The sequence below is a fragment of the Typopeltis vanoorti genome, chromosome 1 (genome assembly GCF_054136105.1).
Source record: "Typopeltis vanoorti isolate ZY-2024b chromosome 1, IOZ_Tvanoo_1.0, whole genome shotgun sequence".
NCBI lineage: Eukaryota > Metazoa > Arthropoda > Arachnida > Uropygi > Thelyphonidae > Typopeltis > Typopeltis vanoorti.
Genome location: NC_143549.1, coordinates 88,312,326 through 88,328,596, shown reverse-complemented (window position 1 = coordinate 88,328,596; position 16,271 = coordinate 88,312,326). Strand labels below are relative to the sequence as shown.

The 16,271-nt window shown below is 35.2% G+C and overlaps 1 protein-coding gene across 5 annotated transcripts in view; it reads right to left on the bottom strand.

Annotated features, from left to right (window-relative positions):
* The window catches only part of LOC150110185 (protein fantom-like), a 588,918-nt gene that overhangs the window by 40,398 nt on the left and 532,249 nt on the right, over positions 1 to 16,271 (bottom strand). For 4 of the 5 annotated variants that reach the window (XR_016548253.1, XR_016548255.1, XM_090391966.1 and 1 more), the window contains one exon: positions 15,478 to 15,568. Coding sequence is in view for 2 of the 5 variants with exons in the window: in XM_090391966.1 (XP_090248092.1) it covers positions 15,478 to 15,568 (91 nt within the window). In the remaining 3 variants the exon portion in view is untranslated. Of the gene's footprint in view, positions 1 to 15,477; positions 15,569 to 16,271 lie in introns of those variants that run through there. The other variant, XR_016548256.1, reaches the window with a different exon arrangement.

The following is a 16,271-nucleotide window of genomic DNA, read 5'->3' as shown; positions in this document are numbered from 1 at the left end:
AGAGAGCGAGAACAGTCAATGCGTTTAAGGAGTGGTGTTCCTTAGGACGGACCTCCCACGATGAGTCTTTTGACTCCATGGAAGCCTGAATAATAATAACAAGGTATATATACAAAAATTAATTGGTTTCTTCATCAGCTTCCAACTTTAATGAAAACTGGATCATGGGGTGCAAAAATGTGAACAGAGACATATGGACACAGGCAAAAATTATAATTTGGATTCAGAAAAATCTCATCATAATCACTTTTTGCATGCACTTACCAAGTTTAAGCAAACCAAAAATTAATACAATTATAAGCCTACCTACATCTACATGCATGCCATCTAATCACTTCATAATCCTGAATATTGATAATACTTTTCACATACGAGGGCTGTTCGATAAGTCTGTGCAAAGGCTAAGAGATGGTGCCACCAGTACATATGGAGGTTATTTTTAGTTGCTGGCAACTGTTGGAGTATCACACACTAAGTTTCAGTCAGATAGAGCTATTACTCTGTGTTTGGCATTCATTTGAATCGATCAAGTACCATGATTTGTGAAAAATGGATGAGAAAGAATTTCGTGTAGTGATTAAACATTACTTTTTGAAAGGCAAAACGACTCAGGAAACCAAAGTTAAGCTTGATAAACATTATGGTGAGTCTGCACCTTCGATTAGAATGGTTTATAAGTGGTTTAGTAACTTTCAAAGTCCATATGAACACAAGTGACGCTGAACGTTCTGGACACCCTGTTGAGGTAACTACTCCAAAAATTATTGAAAAAATCCATGATATGGTGATGGATGATAGAAGAGTGAAGGTGCACGAAATTGCTAAGGCTGTGGGCATCTCAAATGACTGCGTACATAATATTTTACATGAACATTTACATATGAGAAAACTATTGCAAGATGGATGCCGCATTTGCTCACACTGGATCAAAAGCGTCAGTGTGTGAACTGTTGCAAGGACAGCTTGAATTGTTCAATTTACGCTATGAAGTCCTTTCGCATCCCTCGGACTACTATCTGTTTCTAAACGTGGAAAAATGGCTGGCAGGAAAGAGATTTTCATCAAACAATGAGGTGATTGTCGAAACAACTGCCCGATTTGTCCAACTCTTCAAAATATACTATATAGATGGGATCCAACAACTTGAACATCGTTGGACTAAGTGCATAGATCTCAAAGGAGAATATGTCGAAAAATGTTCCTCTCAAAAAAATTGTTTTCTTCATTTTTGCACGGACTTATCAAACAACCCTCGTAGCTTTAACAATAACTTATGTTTATTGAAATGTAAAGAAAATTTGCATTTATATCTAATAAATTAAACATATTAATTGATAATAAATACTTCCAATCCATATTTTGATGACTTACGATTTAATTAAATCCATATATATATGCACTTTTTCTAAAGAAAATGTGTGTGTGTGTGTGTGGATTTGATTGTAAAGGAGTCACACCATGTGTTGCTGTCTGGCAAATGATGCAGAGATGGATGGCCTTGGAAATGGATTGTTTTGTTTCATTTACTTATTACCAAAACAGTTGACAGTGTTTGTTTCTTTATTGGATTTTTACTTAATATAGTATCGCTCTACTATATAAAACTGTATTCTATTAAGTTAAAATATACAACTCAGCAAAGATGTTGGATATATATTTATTTATATAATTATTTTTTTAAGGTGAGCCTTGGGTTGCATGCTGAAAAAAAGTCATTTGCATGCCACATTTGGCACGCGTGCCAAGGGTCCTCCATCCTTGACCTAGACCTTGGCTTTCCTCTGGTTTCTTTATCTATCTTGGCATTAAACACCTGTTTTGCTAACCTTTCCTCACCCATTCTATTTAAGTGGCCATACCACCTTAGATTAGCTCTGTTGACACATTCTTGACTGCTAATAATGTCAAGATCATTTTAATATGATTCTGCCATTGATGCCATCAGTTCACTCCCCTAATTTTTCTCAGAACCCTCATATCCGTGATCTCTAGTCTTTGATCAAGTGCTTTATTTTTAACCCAACTTTCAGATCAATAACTTAAAAATTGTTTGAACACTGTCTTGTATATTGCTAGTTTGGTGGTTTAATTAATTTCTCTCTTATTCCATATAAATTTATTCAGGAGGCTACCCTCCATATCAGCTATGCTTATTCAGTTGTATATTTCCGGATTTAACCTGCCATCTATACTAAATACTAAATAATACTAAAAAACTGTGCCTAAATAGCTGAAATATTTTGCTTGTTCTATAGGATGTTCATTCAGAATGCAGCTGAAGTTTTCTATGCTCTTGTTCAGAGTTTTGGTCTTTTTATTGCTGATTTTCATGTCAGATTTGTTACAGCACCCTGGAGAGTTGCACTAGATGTGTTTCAGAGTATAACATCATTTGCATAAAGCAAAGAGCTAAGTTTGACATCTCCAATTCTAATATCAGGCCTAATGCCACTTTCTTCCATAATGTACTCCATATAGATGATGAATAAGAGTGGAGATAATGTGCATCCTTGTCTTACTCCAGATTTTACATCAAACCATCCTTCTATATTTCCTTCAATTCTAACTGCTGACTGACAACATGAATATAGACTATGTATTGCTCTGTATAATGTTCCATTCACCCCATATAATTATATTGTTTTGAAAAGCTTTTCTCTGGGCACCTTGTTGTAAGACTTTTCCAGATCAACAAAACTTAAATTCTGATCCTTGTCATATTTCCATAATTTCTCAACTATTTCTCTTAAAGTAAAAATCTGATCTTGACAACCTTTATGTGGCCTGAAATTTCTCTTCCACAATCTTTCTTAACATCTTTTCAAGTATACTTGCATAAAATCTTACCTGAAATACTTAGTAGAGAAATTCCTCTGTAATTCTCACATTCAGCTTAATCCCCTTTTTTTTTTATAGATGGGTACTATGGCTCCACCCTTCTGAAAAGGTACTCTGAATTATGCAGTGTAACCACTGCAAAACTTTTATACCTTCATATTTCAGCATTTCTGATCGAATATCAGCTCTTCCAGCTGCCTTTCCACATTTCAAGTTTTTGACAGTTTTTTCTACCTGAAATATTGATGTGTACTCCTCTTTTGCATTTCTCTGAAAATTTTCTAATACTGTTCTGTCATTGCTTAGTTCATTTAACAGTCTTTCAAAGTACTTACTCCAGACATCTAGGATATACTTATCCAGTTTTCATTCCTCTTTGATTCTCTTTACTGTACTCTTTCCTCCATTTTTGAGCTTCTTCAATAGCCTCCAGAACATTTTGCCACTTCTTGATATTTATTTTCCATACTCTTACCAAAAAAAAAATCCCTCCACTTCTTCTTTAGAAGAATCTTCTGTTTGATCATAATGCACAAATAAGTTTCATTGCCATTTCCCCCCATAAATCTAATTGAAACTGCTTTCCAAGCAAGAAATTTATCTTTATGTTTGGTGTTGAATGCTACTGCTACTCCTTCCTTTCCGTGATCATTATTGCCTGAAAATAACATTCTATACTTAGTGTGATTTTCTTTCTTGACTATTTATATAAGAACTATAAAACATTTTAGGAATGTTAGTCAAGTGGGTAATATTTATTATCCTACTAGTTTCACCAATTTTTGCTATCGGCATCTTCAGGGATACAATTGGTAAGCGATATGAAGGTAACAGACTAGGTTTTAACTGAGTTCTAATTCATACAAAATTAGTACAGTGCAAGACAATGCATGTGTCTTGGGAACATGTATTTGTTACGAGACATAATGTAATTGGCGTGAAAGTTCATTTCTTTGATGTTTAGTGATCTAATTAAAGTTTTCCAAATTTCCGGTAGGATTACAACTTGATTCTTATTTAGGTTTCCTGTTGAATGGGTGACCATAGCAGCCTCCTTGAAGGTTCTGGAATGGTAGTTCTCTTCTATATAGGGCATATGACTCTTATCCCACTCAATAAGATGGTTGGTAGAGGCAAAGAGAGAAGAAAGGCCTAAGATATCTTGTCTGTTGTTTCTAACATAGCTTATGTGCTCCTTCTGTCTCGTTTTGAAGCTTCTAGAGGTCTGACCAATGTAATTAACACCACAGGAACAAGGTATATTATATACTCCAGAGTACTTGTAGAATGGATGAGGGTCTTTCGGTGATCTTAAAAATTTCCAAATAGTATTGACTGGCTTGAATGCTACTCTAATATTGTGTGGTTTTAGAAGGATAGCCAATTTTTTGGAAATGCTGCTGACAAATGGAATAGTTATAGTACTGATGTATTGGGTGTCATCACATTGTCTTTGTGGTATATCCGAAAAGAGAACCTTGTTGCAGAGTCTTTTAGGATAACCATTTAAGGATAGCTCTCTGGATATTGTAGTTAATTCTTCTTGTAAGTCATCTTGGTCTGTAGTGTAATGTATAGCTCTTTTCTTAAACATATGGATAATGCTAAGTTTCTGGGATATATGATGTGACGAGTTGAAATGGAGGTGACATCCGGTATTTGTAAGTTTTCTATACACAGACGGGTTGATACTGTTATTGGTTTGTATCTTTATTAGGATGTCTAGGAATGAAAGTTTTTAATCTTTTTCAATTTCTAATGTGAATTTGATGGTATGGTGGAAACCATTGATTTGGTTGAGATAATCCATTACTTCTTCTTTTTTATGATTCCAAATGATAAAGATGTCATCTACATATCTGTCTCTACCAGATAACCAAGTGATAATGAACCTATCTAAACACATTTTAACAAAACCTGAGATCTCAATTCTCAAAAAAGGATTCAATTTCGCCTTAAAACCTACTGCTATTCCTAAAATAGACTTATTCATGGACCTAGAAGATCTAGAAGATAAAATCTTATCTCACATTACCCCAAAACCTAAAACTTGGTACAGATATGTAAATGACATCTTTATCATTTGGAATCATAAGAAAGAAGAACTAATGGATTATCTCAACCAAATCAATAGTTTCCACCATACCATCAAATTCAGATTAAAAATTTCCATTCCTAGACATCCTAATAAAGAAACAAACCAATAACAGTATCAACCTGTCTGTGTATAGAAAACTTACGAATACTGGACATTTCCTCCATTTCAACTCGTCACATCATATATCATAGAAACTTAGCATTATCCATATGCTTAAGAAACTATGCAATACACCACAAACCAAGATGACTTACAAGAAGAATTAACTACAATATCCAGAGAGTTATCTTAAAAGACTCTGCAACAAGATTCTCTTTTCGGATATACCACAATCGTTTAATAATTACATCTGAATTTGATGGTATCTGAATTTGATGGTAATCTATTGATTTTCAATGATTCTTAGCTTGTTTTTTACTTTCATTTAAACCTAGCTAGGACTTCTGAGTTGAGTTTATAGGTAGCAATGAGTTTATATTTTCTCATAAATAAGATGGATCCATCTTGTTTGCACTAAATACCAAAATCAGGTGTTAGGTATGCTATCTCTACTATAATTCTTCACAAAATTGATCATTTAAAATTGGAGATATTAACCTCCCTACCGGCAATGTGGATGAAACAGAGAGAGACCAAACTGCACTTGTTATCCATGTTATTCTATAGATGTTACAGAATCGTATCCAGATTTAGCTGGACATCATGGCCGGTTGGGGTGTTAAACTTACAAGTCTCCTTTATGCCTATACACTATGCTTAGATTTTTCAATCTCTCAAGTGGGGTATATATCACACAAGTACACCACCAATTTTCTAGCACCATTGGTTCCAGAGATTTGCTGGACCAGCAGAGGTTATGTAATAATAATTCATCAATACACCTCTGATCCCTAATTATACATCCCCATATCTCTGAACCATGATGCACTGTTAGTAACTTAAATATTAAATGTGAATTAAGTGATTAAATGATACAGTGTAGATGGATACAGACTTGTGCCTACTCTTGATATCACCACTATTGTAAACTCTTCCTTGCTCAGAAGTCCTAGCTAGGTTTAAATGAAATCGAGTTCCACAAACAAGCTAAGAATCATTTTCAATGATTCTTAGCTTGTTTGTGGAACTCAATTATCTCTGATTTTTTTTCTTCTCTCCACTTCTATGTTATGCAACTGATGAAGTCTTCTGGTAAGACAAAACTAGCCACTTTAGAAATGAATAGATGATATTTTATTTTTCATTCTCCCTCTGTTTTATAGTGATATAAGTATTTTTAAAAAATATATATATGTAGAAAGTTTTTTACCTTAGGTATACTATACGTTAAAGATACCAAGCAATTTTATAAACTTGGTTTTAATCCTTTTTTCCCCCAAGTAAGCAAACAAGCAAGTCAAGTTTGCACCTGAAGTATTTTCAGGTCTGAGGCAACTCGTGGTAAAGGTGGAATAAGCTCTGATCACTTTCCTTAGTCGTATGTCACCCCGTGTCCCAAGGACAGGGGTGACATACATAGGATAGGGTTGAGCTACATGAAGGAAATGGAATTTATACACTTACTGAGAGATAATTACTTGAAGCAGAATATCACGAAGGGGACTTGCAGTATGAGAATTTTGGATCTTGTTACAGGATCAGAAGATCTATAACTAAGGTGGCTACATTGCTTCCAATTTGATAAAAGTGATCATGTGGAACTGCAAGGCAGCTTAAAGCAGCAGCACCATGGCATAAAGATCTGCAAGGGAAGGATGTTCACAGTGCATGTGGGAGTACTGAAAAAACCATTTAAGTGTTTTGAAAACTTTTCTTAACTAATATAGTAAAGTAGAGTTTAATGATGTAAATTTTAATGTGACAAAATATTTACTCAAATATGTTGATTATGGTTATTTTTGAGATTATCTTTAAGTTTAACAGAAACAGCATAGAGTACTGTGAAAAATATGCTTTCCCATTTTCTAAAACATCTTCAATTTTATTTTACTGTATGCGATTTCCCTAATGAAATAAACATTTCATAGGAAGACGACAGAAAACGCTATAATGGCATGTTTTAAATTCATATTATCTTTATATAAATGTTATACGGTACATATATCATTTATATAAAGGAAGAACTCTCTAACTCTCAGTACAATGACTACTAGTATAATGAAGCTGTGTGGTATGAGATAAAGGCCAATCAGACCAAATATATGATTGGTTGGTTGCTGCTATAGACAGGGGATTCGCAGGAAAATGTACATGCCATGTATCGACAGATTAGCACAATGAATGTAGGCAGACATCAACTAGATTGGAGGGAGGAAAGGGCACGGTAAGAGAGAAGTGGAATTTATACAGTTGCTAAGGGATAATTACCAGAAACAACACATTATAGATGGGACAAGGGGTGAGTTTGATTGTGTTTGATCTGGTAATAGCATCAGAAGATATATCCATAATCAAGGTAGACACTCTGTTTTCAACTGGGGAGAGTGACCATGCAATCTTTATTATTATTAAGAGAGACCTCCAGGGAGTCACAGACTCATCGAGGGAGACCACATACTACATCCACCAGCTATCGTACTTATTCTTGAATTTATTCACCCTGCTTGCACCCACACATCATCCAATGACAATCCATTCCTATCATGAACTACTCTAGCCTTTGTCCTTTCCCCACCTCCATAAAATGAAATCCTGTATGACCTTTCAGAAGTTTCTAAGTCTCAATCAAATCACCCCTCTTTCTCCTGTTTGCTAGTGTCTACAGTCTACAAATTCTCAATCTGTCTTAATCAGTATTTCACAATCCTGATATCATTTTTAACACTGTCCTTTGTACTCTCTCCACTGTATCAGAATCACAATGGAAAAAACCAGGAGACGAGACCTGTACACAATAGTCCAAGTGAGGTCTTATCAAGGCATTGTAAAGAGGCAAAACAACATCCTTATTTTTCCATGTGAACGTTCCTTTCCATATTACAATTATCTTTTGATGTTGTTTATTTCTTAACGGTATATATTAGAACACAGAAAAATAAGTAAATAATTAATTTATTAACTTATTGCTGATATAACCAGCATCTTCAGAGCACAAAACACAGTTTGTCACAATATGCGAGACTATAACAATATGGTGTAATCAACGGACTAGTTAAACAAAATTGTAGCAGCAACACAAAGACTAGAGTCCTGATTTTGGCGCCCTCTATCTGAAAAAAAAAATTGTGCAGCTATCACATAAGACTAGAGTCCTAAACTGAGAAAAAACCGGTACTAATTTTTCCTTAAGATGACTGTCTCTCAGATTTTAAGCAAATTTATACAGCCATATTTGTTGAGATTTGGAGTGTGTTTCAGGGCTTCTGTTGCCTCTAAAAACAATCGCTCTGACTTGTAAGAGCTTCTGTGCAGTACTTTTGTGTTCTTCCATTGATCCTGTGTGCAGGGGTATCCAGATGGTTCCTTATCATTTTCAGTTTTTAGAAAACCCACACATACAGGGAGATATTTACACAAACAATCACACCATCACCCTTCTCAACAATATGGCATTTTAAAAACACTAACCCACAGAGCGAGAGCAATCTGTTCCAATGACAATGCTCTTGCTGCTGAACTGGCTCACTTATGCCACACCTTCTTGGCCAATGGCTATAATCCCCATAAGATAAACAAAATACTAACTGCCCCTAAGAAACCCCTCCCACTATCCACCACAGAGAACTACAACAAAACAGTCACCATCTCATTAAAGGCACATCCGAAAAGATTGCAAGAATTCTTAATAAACATGAACTATGCACCACATTCAGACCGTGTGGCAAATTAGCAACCCTTATCCACTCACCCAAGGACAGCATTCCCCCTCTAGCCATCCAGAAATCTACGAAGTACCCTGCTCATGTAATCAAGCCTACTACAGTCAAACAGGAAGAACTGTGCATATCCGCATCAGTGAACACAAACGATATGTCCGGCATTATCACTATGGCAAGTCGGACCTAGCAGACCATGCTCTGGATACCCCTGCACACAGGATCAACTGGAAGAACACAAAAGTACTGCACAGAAGCTCTTACAAGTCGGAGAGATTATTCTTAGAGGCAACAGAAGCCCTGAAACACACTCCAAATCTCAATAAATATGGCTGTATAAATTTGCCTAAAATCTGGGAGACAGTCATCTTAAGAAAAAACTAGTACTGGTTTTTTCTCAGTTTAGGACTCTAGTCTTATGTGATAGCTGCAAATTTTTTTTTTTTCCAGATAGAGGGCGCCAAAATCAGGACTCTAGTCTTTGTGTTGCTGCTACAATTTTGTTTAACTAGTCCATTGATTACACCATGTTGTTATAGTCTCGTGTATTGTGACAAACTATGTTTTGTGCTCTGAAGATGCTGGTTATATCACCAGCGAAATATCAGCAATAAGTTAATAAATTAATTATTTACTTATTTTTGTTTGTTCTAATATATAGCGTTAAGAAATAAACAACATGTACGAGGAACACATAAGTCTGTCCACTTGTTTAATTATCTTTTGAGTTATATTTGCAATCTTTGCTACATGGTCCCTGAACTTCAACTAATACTCCAAGATCCCTAGCCTGATCCCATCAATATAATACAACACTGGATATCTTAATCATGCCAAAGTATATGACTTTACATTTACTGACATCGCACTGACATCCATTTTCTCATGCCCACAATTCCAGCATATCAGCAGCATTCCTGATTACCCTACATATCTTTGCATCATCAGGAAATAGTTGTATGTTGTCTGTTAAATCCTTCCCAATATCATTAATGTACAGAATGAATAACAGTGGACCAAGGACTGATCCTTGTGGTACACCACTGGTTACCTTAAATCTTGCAACTCACATCCCCCTGTATACTATTTCTGATAATTTAGGAAGCATCATCTTGCAGCAGTGCCGTAGCTTGAGATGCTACAAAGAAAGAAAGAAAGAATGTTAGTAGTACATGAAGTGATGAGAGATTGTTTGAGAGAAGCAGTATCAGACTGCATACTCAAGGAGAATAAATCAAGTGGGAGTTAAGTGACTAAGTAGAGATATAAAGCAAGAGATGCAAAAAAATAACACTGTGGAGTTAAAGTAAAAGATGATCAGCATCCTCATGAGCAGTACAGAGTGCAAGCAAGAAGAGTGACTAATATGGTATGAAAGCCAAAATTAGCTAAGCAGGCCAGAGTAAACCCAAGAGAGTTTTTTTCTTATGTAGCAATTAAGAGGAAAAATGACTATGGTAAAATGATTTTAAACAAGCTCATAGTAGGAAGGTGACAGATGCAATAAAAACAATAGTTCAGTTGCTCAGTAATCATTTTGCAAAGGTATATCATCCAGGTGGAGATTTTGCAGTTGCTGATGTGACAGAGATGCGGTATACATCAACCTCAATATCAAAATTGAGGTTGATGAACAGGCGGTGTTCTGCATATTGAAAAATATCAATGCGAGCACAACAGTAGTATTGCATGACATGTCAGCTCGTGTACTATATGAAGGTGCTAGAGAATTGGCATTGCCTCTGACGAAGTTGTTAATCTAAGTTTCAACCATGGCAGGGTTCTGAGGGGGGGGGGGGAGAAAGAGGGGTAAGATAATCTCATTGCATAAAGATGGCTCCAAAACAAAAATAACAAACTACAGACCAATTAATATATCAGGAATGGTTGTTAAAGCACTGGAAATGTTGGTTAAAGGTAAAATCCAACAATGAGTAGATAGTGATGCAATACTCTATAGTGGGCAGCACAGCTTTGTAAAGGGTATAATCCTGTCTTAGTAATTTATTCACATTTTAGAATAGGTGACAGTGGAAATGGCTAAAACCTGATACTGCTGGACTTTGCAAGCATATGACAGAATACCACATTGAAAACTATTACAAAAGTTGGAGCAACTGGGAATGGATATGAAGCTAGTAGCATGGATTGGGGGGGGGGGTCCTGTGACAGACAGGTACCAGAGATGGCGGAATAGAATCTAGAAGAATGATAGTGACTACATCATTCTTCTAGATTCTATCTAGAAGAATGATGTAGTGGAGTACATCAGGATTCTGTACTAGGCCAGTGCTTTTTAATTTGTATATCAATGATATAGGGAAAGATTTAAGGAGGAATATTCAGTTGTTTGCTGATGATGCAAAACTGGGGAAAACAAAGTTGATAAAGGTGATGGCTTAGATAAATTGGCAATTGCACTGAATTTCAGGAAATTGATGAAGCTAGGGACTTGGGGATAATGGTGGACAGAGAGTTGAGGTTGGGAGGGCATATTGTAAACTAGCTGAAAGGATTACTTGGATGTTGAAAAAGAGGCTAACAAGTAAGGAAGTTATCATCCCTCTTCATAAAGCTATGACTTTTTGGCTGCATCTTGACTATTCTACACAGATTTGGTCACATGTGTTACTTGAGGACTAGGAGATGGCAGAGAGGATTCAGAGATGAATGACCAAGCTGGTGGCAGGTCTGTGGAATGCTCCCTATGAGGATAGGTTGAAGGCATGTGGGTTACAAAGTTCAGTTGATAGGCAGAAAAGAGGGGACATATTATTAGAAACTTTTAAGATATTAAAGTGGTTTTATAAAATTGATTCAAAGGAAATTTTTCAATATATGACAAAACAGTCCAAGAACCAGGGGATCATCTGTGGAAGCTGTATATCAGTTCTAGGATGGAAGTGTAAAAATAATCATAATTTACAATTATGAATCTTTTTACAATTGTTTCTCTATTCTAATATATCATTTGTTTTAGTTTCATAATACGTATATTGGCACTTGCAGCGTGCCTGTTATTGATATTATTATTTTCAAAATGAATTGTAAAGCATTTGAAAGTTTATGTAACTTTCAATCCTTTTTATTGTAATTTAAAATTATTAAGTGTTGAGATATTTATTGTGTTTTGTAAAGGCATTCTTATTATGTTAACAACGTGTCAACCATTATACGTAACTTCTCACTTGCCATTTACATGGAGTGTGCATGCTTGCCTAGGAGTTTGATGGGTGATTGACAGCTGACAAGAGAGAGTATTTGGTATTGCAGTAATGAGGAGAAAAAGAGAGAGCTAATGGAAGTTTAAGAATGCAGACTGTAGAAAGATTTTAAGTTTTACGTGACAGTCGGAAAAATATTAATAGAAGATTCCAAAAAGGAATTGTAGAATTGTGTCTTTAAACTGGAGGAGTTGAGAATGTCAATAAGTATTTAGTAAATAAAAGAAAATATTGCAGTCGACGTTCTAATTGAATGTTCAAGGAAACACTGAAAGGAAAGTTTCATCTTCTATCTTAAGGATACTGGATTACTATGGAAAAAGCACTTGGTGAAATTTGAAACTGTAAAGTGGCTTAACATGAAGAGCTCAACTTAAATATGTTGTTTATGAAGTAGTATAAGAAACTCTTTTTCTCTGGTACAAAAATTAGTAAATTGCGAGTAAAATAGAACTGCAAGAGGTAAAAATATTCATACTTCAGTGAAACAGGAGGAATAATATTGTATGCTACATAAAGGAGATAAAAAAGGATCCCATGGAAAAAAAGATGAAAAATTTTATATTTTTGGAAAGGGCCTAACAAAGGAACTGACTCTGATGAACAATTTTGTTGTTATGAAAACAAGGTGTTTAAGAATGAGTCAGAGAATGAATGATTTTAATATTTTTGGATAAGAAACTCTAATGTTTAGATTTATTTTAGAAGGCCTTGGATCCGGTTAATTTTGTAGTTATATATGTAATATTATTTAAACGTATATGTTTTAGTTTCATTAAACGTATATATTTTTTTATTTGGTCTCGAGTCAATAATTTTCTGGATTCTAAAAAAAACAGTTAACAGTCATTGCACCAATCAGAATTGAACCCTTGTGTAAATACTCAACAATTAGAGTATAAAAACCAATTTACAGAGATGAAATAAAATAAAAAGAAATCTCTAAACAGAAGGAACTTTTAGAAAATAAAGACTTATTGTTACATAGACCATATATTTATAACGTACTTGTGTTCTTACAAACTGCCTAGCTTTCTCGAGGCTTGCATAGTACAAAAAAGGTAAATGCAAAAAAAGGTTTAAAAATACAAAGAACCATTAGTATCTGTTAAGTAGCTAGGGTGACACATTCACGTGACATAACTACTCAGCATCATGAACACACGTAATATGATTATTCGCGTACTGTAGCTCTGTTGAACTGAGGGAGTTAATTAGATTTTTCCAGGTATCGTTCAGAATGGCCTTTTGATTTCTGTTTAGGTTACTTCCCGTACGTAGTACAACTGCCGCTTCTTTAAATACTCGATGTCTGTAATCCTCGTCTATGTAGGGCATGGAGCTGTTATTCCAGTCTATAGTGTGGTTCGAAGTTGAAAAGTGATGTGCCAATCCTGAGGTGATCGTTCTGTTGTGATTAACATCGCCTGCATGTTCTTTCTGTCTTATTTCCAGGCTTCTCGAAGTCTGTCCAATGTAGGAAAGACCACACGTGCATGGAATATTATACACACCTGGATAATATTCCATGCACGTGCGGTCTTTCCTACATTGGACAGACTTCGAGAAGCCTGGAAATAAGACAGAAAGAACATGCAGGCGATGTTAATCACAACAGAATGATCACCTCAGGATCGGCACATCACTTTTCAACTTCGAACCACACTATAGACTGGAATAACAGCTCCATGCCCTACATAGACGAGGATTACAGACATCGAGTATTTAAAGAAGTGGCAGTTGTACTACGTACGGGAAGTAACCTAAACAGAAATCAAGGGGCCATTCTGAACGATACCTGGAAAAATCTAATTAACTCCCTCAGTTCAACAGAGCTGATAATCATATTACGCGTGTTCATGATGCTGAGTAGTTATGTCACGCAAACGTGTCACCCTAGCTACCTAACAGATCTTTATATTTTTAAACCTTTTTTGCATTTACCTTTTTTGTACTATGCAAGCCTTGAGAAAGCTAGTCAGTTACTAGCAAAACCGGTAGGCAATTTGTAAGAACACAAGTACGTTATAAATATATGGTCTATGTAACAATAAGTCTTTATTTTGTAACACTTTATGACCAAAAACATGTACAATTTAGAAGGAACTTTTATAATGGCTTTTCATGTGAAAGTGAGTTATCCAGCCTCATACTGAGGCAGAAGGAAATTTTCTCTCAGAAATTCAGATTTCTTCATCATGCAAAACAGGAAAACCAGTTCACAAATTTTTAATGGAACTTGTGCCATGTAATCACTAGAACATAGTAATTTTATTACCATATATTTCAACCAGAAGCTATAAGAAAGAATGTTAATCCTATTTACACAGCTGAGCGACGTGCCAGATCCCACCTAGTGGACAGTTACAATTAAAAATTTAAAATTAAGTGATTGCAAATAAATTACATAAATGACAACATTGTACTACATTAAATTAAATAATAAATGCATGGGGGGGGGCATTATTGCTTGTCATTTATGAGGATGAGACTCTTCAAATCTTGGCAATAGAGAGACAGTCATTCCGATTTATATTTGGGTGGTGTAGAAGTGCTTCAGCACTATCTTTAAATAACTGATCAAACCTAAGCCTGCACCACTGTAAAAGGTGAGTATTAGACCACAGGATATTGTAGACAGTGTCCACTCCATGATTTATCAGGTTTATTATTGTTGATGTTGTTAGTCAACAACAACTAACAACTCAAAGAAAAATGGAGCGATTGATGCTAGGCATCACATTAAAAGATAAGAAGCCAGACTCACATCACTGACATCATTCTTCACCATAAGCGACTAAAATGGAAATGGGCTGGACATCTATCCAGGAGAGAAGATGTGCGATGGACCACTATAGTAACGAACTGGATTCCAAAAGAAGGGAAACTAGGCTGAGGACGTCCTAAAAGAAGGTGGAGTGATGAACTGTCAAAATTTGTTGGGAAAAATTGGTCAACCATTGCCAAGAACAGAGAAAGGTGGAAAGAAATGGAGGAGGCCTTCATCCAGCAGTGGACAGAAAATGGCTGAAAAGAAGCAGAAGATTGTTGTTGATGTAAGACTGGTGTCCTTTGCAGTTGTTTTTCAACAGAACATCCTGTTGGTCCAAAATATGAGTGGAGACACTTAAGTGAACTTGGTAAACACCACACACAGAGAGAGAGAGAGACCATTTATCTTTCATTGATGGTAACCAAGAGGAGATTTTGTTGACTGGGAAAAAATTAGGAACTAAATTATATCAGTTCAAGAATGCATTTAATTTGCAAACACAAAGTAACATAGGAACCTTTACTTGCTCAGACCAGACTCAAGGTGAACCAATTAAACTAATCTTCACTACAGCCAGCCTGTAGACACCAAAAGAATAGTTTGTTATGGTGTTAATTCACTTTAAAAAGAGCAACATATTGAGTGAATATGACATACTGTAATATGTTTACTGTGAAAGATAAATGTAATTGCATTTAATCTTTTAAATATTTTTATTCTGAAACTAACCTGTTTCAGATCAATAAAGGCATATCCAATATCTTCACAATCTAAGTCCTGGCAGTCTTCAGGTGGTTCACTTACCACTGTAAATTGGATTCTAATTAAAAAAAAAAAAAAGTAAACCGTACCACAATTACAAAACGATGCGATCTTTCTGGAATTGCATTAACTTGAAATTTTTAGTGAATACAATTCATTAGTTTGAATTAATAACAGCAAAGGATGGTAACCTATACAGCATAGAAATTGTAAAGTGAATTATGTGATAAACAATCTTTTGATATATATTTCTGTATTATAGATAAAAATATTGCTATTAAAAGAAAAACTAATAAGTAGGAGTCAGAACCCATCAAAGCATTCTTCATAATAGCATTTATTATCACAACTATGCTGTATACATAATTTTAAAACTTTAAAAACTGAATTTATTTAAGTTTATTTTATCTTTTTTTTATGATCATTTCACATGAATGGTATTTTAACCTGTAGCATACTGGTGCTGTAGGCAGAAAGTTGAAGAGAAATTAAAAATTGTTAGCGTTAGCTATAAAGATTATAATCCGTAAGAAATAAGAGGGGAAGCTGTTGCAAAGAAATACAGCAGTTGGAATAATTGAAGAGGAAGAAAAATTAGTTCTGTAAATCTGGAGTTGGAACTGTGGCATATTTTAGTAGAATTAGGAAAAGTGATAGAAATGCCAAAGCCACTTCTAATAAACAGTGACCATAAAAACATTGGTAAAAATACAAGTAGCAGCAAATTGTGAATTGGTGACAAAAGGGGGAAGTTTGTGAAT